Source organism: Urocitellus parryii, chromosome 8, assembly GCF_045843805.1.
Source record: "Urocitellus parryii isolate mUroPar1 chromosome 8, mUroPar1.hap1, whole genome shotgun sequence".
Lineage (NCBI taxonomy): Eukaryota > Metazoa > Chordata > Mammalia > Rodentia > Sciuridae > Urocitellus > Urocitellus parryii.
This window is the reverse complement of record NC_135538.1, coordinates 31,469,059-31,472,127: the sequence shown is the minus strand read 5'-3', so window position 1 is coordinate 31,472,127 and position 3,069 is coordinate 31,469,059. Positions and strand designations below refer to the sequence as shown.

The 3,069-nt window shown below is 38.4% G+C and overlaps 1 protein-coding gene across 1 annotated transcript; it reads left to right on the top strand.

Moving 5' to 3' along the window:
• The first annotated feature begins 1,275 nt into the window (after positions 1-1,275).
• Positions 1,276-2,313, top strand: Taar6 (trace amine associated receptor 6). The gene has a single exon (XM_026381339.1). It carries the CDS (start codon positions 1,276-1,278, stop codon positions 2,311-2,313), a length of 1,038 nt encoding a protein of 345 aa, XP_026237124.1.
• The last annotated feature ends 756 nt before the right edge of the window (positions 2,314-3,069 follow it).

Below are 3,069 nucleotides of genomic sequence, written 5' to 3'. Positions count from 1 at the left end.
ACCGTTCCAGGGTTGAAACAATTCCTAAGGAATTAATTTCTTCATTCTCACTTCTTCCTGCTCATTACTTCTCTCTCTCTCTCTCTCTCTCTCTCTCTCTCTCTCTCTCTCTCTCTCTCTCTGTGTGTGTGTGTGTGTGTGTGTGTTTTGCTGGGGATTGATCCCAGGGCCTCACACATGCTAGGTAAGTGCTCTTTCACTTAGCAACATACCCAGTCCTCATTTTTCATTATTCCTTTTTATGACACTTCTTTATCACTGGGCAGAAAGACCAATCACCAAGAACCACAGCTGAATGTGTAGTGATAAGGTTCACTGCCTATTTGTCACATATATGGATAGACATTACAGATGTGCTTCAGGTGACAAGGTCCTGAGAGAAGAGCTGACTTTCTACCAGCATCTCAGGAATGTTCATGTGTCTAAATCTTTAATGTTTGAAATAATATATTTCATCAATCTCAAGTTTCCCCCACTGCATCTTATCTTTTTGATTGTTGGTAGATATTGCAAATGCAGAAATGATTATTGACAGGATAGAAAGAGCCAAGTTGAACTTTAAAGTTTGTACCTTATTATATCTTTGCAACAAAAATCCAAGGTACAAAAATCTTAGTAACAAAACTTCAAGGTACAAAGATCCAGTAAGGTGGCTAGGTCATGGTTGGGAACACCCCTATTCAAGTCTATACATGAAGGAAAAAAATCTTTGGCCCCAAATACATAATGTCAATTAAATTTAATGTAGAATACAGACTTGCTTTGTAGATTAACTTTCCTAATAACCACTGTTGGAAATAGTCTTCTAGTTCACACCTTGTACCACAGGGATTCTGTTGAGGGAGTTCCCATTGAAGGTGTCTGTTTAGCTGGAAGGACTGAACCCTTTACACAATGATGCAAGACATTCGACAAGGAAATAAATCTGGAGAAGATGATCCATCAACTCTAATCACATTTACTAGTGACTGTTGCTCAGAAGAACTGTAGAGGTAAAAATAAAATGTAAAACAAAAATTATGAGTAAAATCGAATTTTATCAAATTAAGGAAAAGAAACATTGGCTACTTGAAATCAACCCCGAGTAATCCTTTACAATATTATTTTTTGGACTTTATTATTTTCTAGAAAGTGTTCAGAATTTATAATACAAATGGAAAATTATTGTAGGGATGATATCTGATAATTTTCTGTTGTGTTGGTGCATGTAGGATCAGAATAATACATTCTTAACCATCAGAGGTGAAGCTTTTGCACATGCAAGCAGCAGCACCAATGAGCAGCAACTCATCCCCACCTGTAGCTCTGCTGCTTTGCTATGAGAACCTGAATGGGTCCTGTGTGAAAACTCCCTACTCGCAAGGGCCCCGGGTGATTCTCTATGCAGTGTTTGGCTTTGGGGCTGTGCTGGCTGTGCTGGGAAACCTGCTGGTGATGACTTCCATTCTCCACTTCAAGCAGCTGCACTCTCCAACCAATTTCCTCATCGCCTCTCTGGCCTGTGCTGACTTTTTGGTGGGAGTGACTGTGATGCCCTTCAGCATGGTCAGGTCCGTGGAGAGCTGCTGGTACTTTGGCCGAAGTTTCTGCACTTTTCACACTTGCTGTGATGTGGCGTTTTGCTACTCTTCTCTCTTCCACCTATGCTTCATCTCCATTGACAGGTACATTGCTGTTACCGACCCTCTGGTCTATCCCACCAAATTCACGGTATCTGTGTCAGGGATTTGCATCTGCATCTCCTGGATCCTGCCCCTGGTGTACAGTGGTGCTGTGTTCTACACAGGTGTCTATGATGATGGTCTGGAAGAATTATCCAATGCCCTCAACTGCATAGGAGGTTGTCAGGTAGTTGTCAATCAAAACTGGGTGTTGATAGATTTTCTATCTTTTTTTATACCTACGATTGTTATGATAATTCTGTATGGTAATATTTTTCTTGTGGCTAGACAGCAGGCTAAAAAGATTGAAAATGTTAGTGGCAAAGCAGAATCATCTTCAGAAAGTTACAAAGCCAGAGTGGCCAAGAGAGAGAGAAAAGCAGCCAAAACCTTGGGGATCACTGTGATAGCATTTATGATCTCATGGTTACCATATAGCATTGATTCATTAGTTGATGCTTTTATGGGATTTATCACTCCTGCCTATATTTATGAGATATGTGTTTGGTGTGCTTACTATAACTCAGCCATGAATCCTTTGATTTATGCTTTATTTTACCCTTGGTTTAAGAAAGCTATTAAAGTTATTATTAGTGGTCAGATCTTAAGGAACAGTTCGGCAACCATGAATTTGTTCTCTGATCAAATGTAAGGCAATTGGATTGAAGAAGTGGAAGAGTTCATTTAAAAATTATTGTGCATTATAATTATACATATTAGTTGGATTTGTTGTTACACATTCATAGATTCATACAACATAATTTGTTCAATTTCATCCTCTAGTATGCAGATATCTTTAAGATATCCAAATGAAGACTGTGGTAGCATGCTTGTCTAGCATACATGAGGCCTTGGGTTCAATTCCCAGCTTCGCAAAAATAAAAAAACAAAGCAAAAATAAAACCCAAATGAAGTATTTTAAAAACTCAAGAAAGACTAGTGATGAATACAAATAAACTGCTCTTCAAATAGATAGGATATGCCCATGTTTTCAGTCATGTTAAGATGTCTCTGTCACTTCTCCAAAAATCTTAACTTGACTATTAAATATCAAGTTATTATTTAATTGCTCAGAGCTCAACATATCTCATCCCTGAGGACACTTCCCTCCCTCCTCTCTTCCTTCAAGTCACAGAATTTCCATTTGTTGTGGTATGTTCCCTGAAAATATCTTTGTTCTCCTTTGATTCCCATTCCTTTTCTCCTTACAAAGTTTGCTACTTGATCTTAGCCTGTTAAAAATTTCACACATGAATAGACTTTCTGGCTTCTTGTTCTCTTTTACCTTTTTTTTTCTAATAATTTTTACCAAAGGAGCCTCTTGGGTAGCTGCTTAATCTATTCAGTCTGATGGGAGATCTCAGGTGTGGGGCAATTTTCAAATATAGACATCTTCTTGACCAGATTG

Bases quoted from the DNA above. Each gene is read 5' to 3' on its own strand.
- Taar6 (XM_026381339.1), top strand. From the start codon at position 1,276: ATGAGCAGCAACTCATCCCCACCTGTAGCTCTGCTGCTTTGCTATGAG.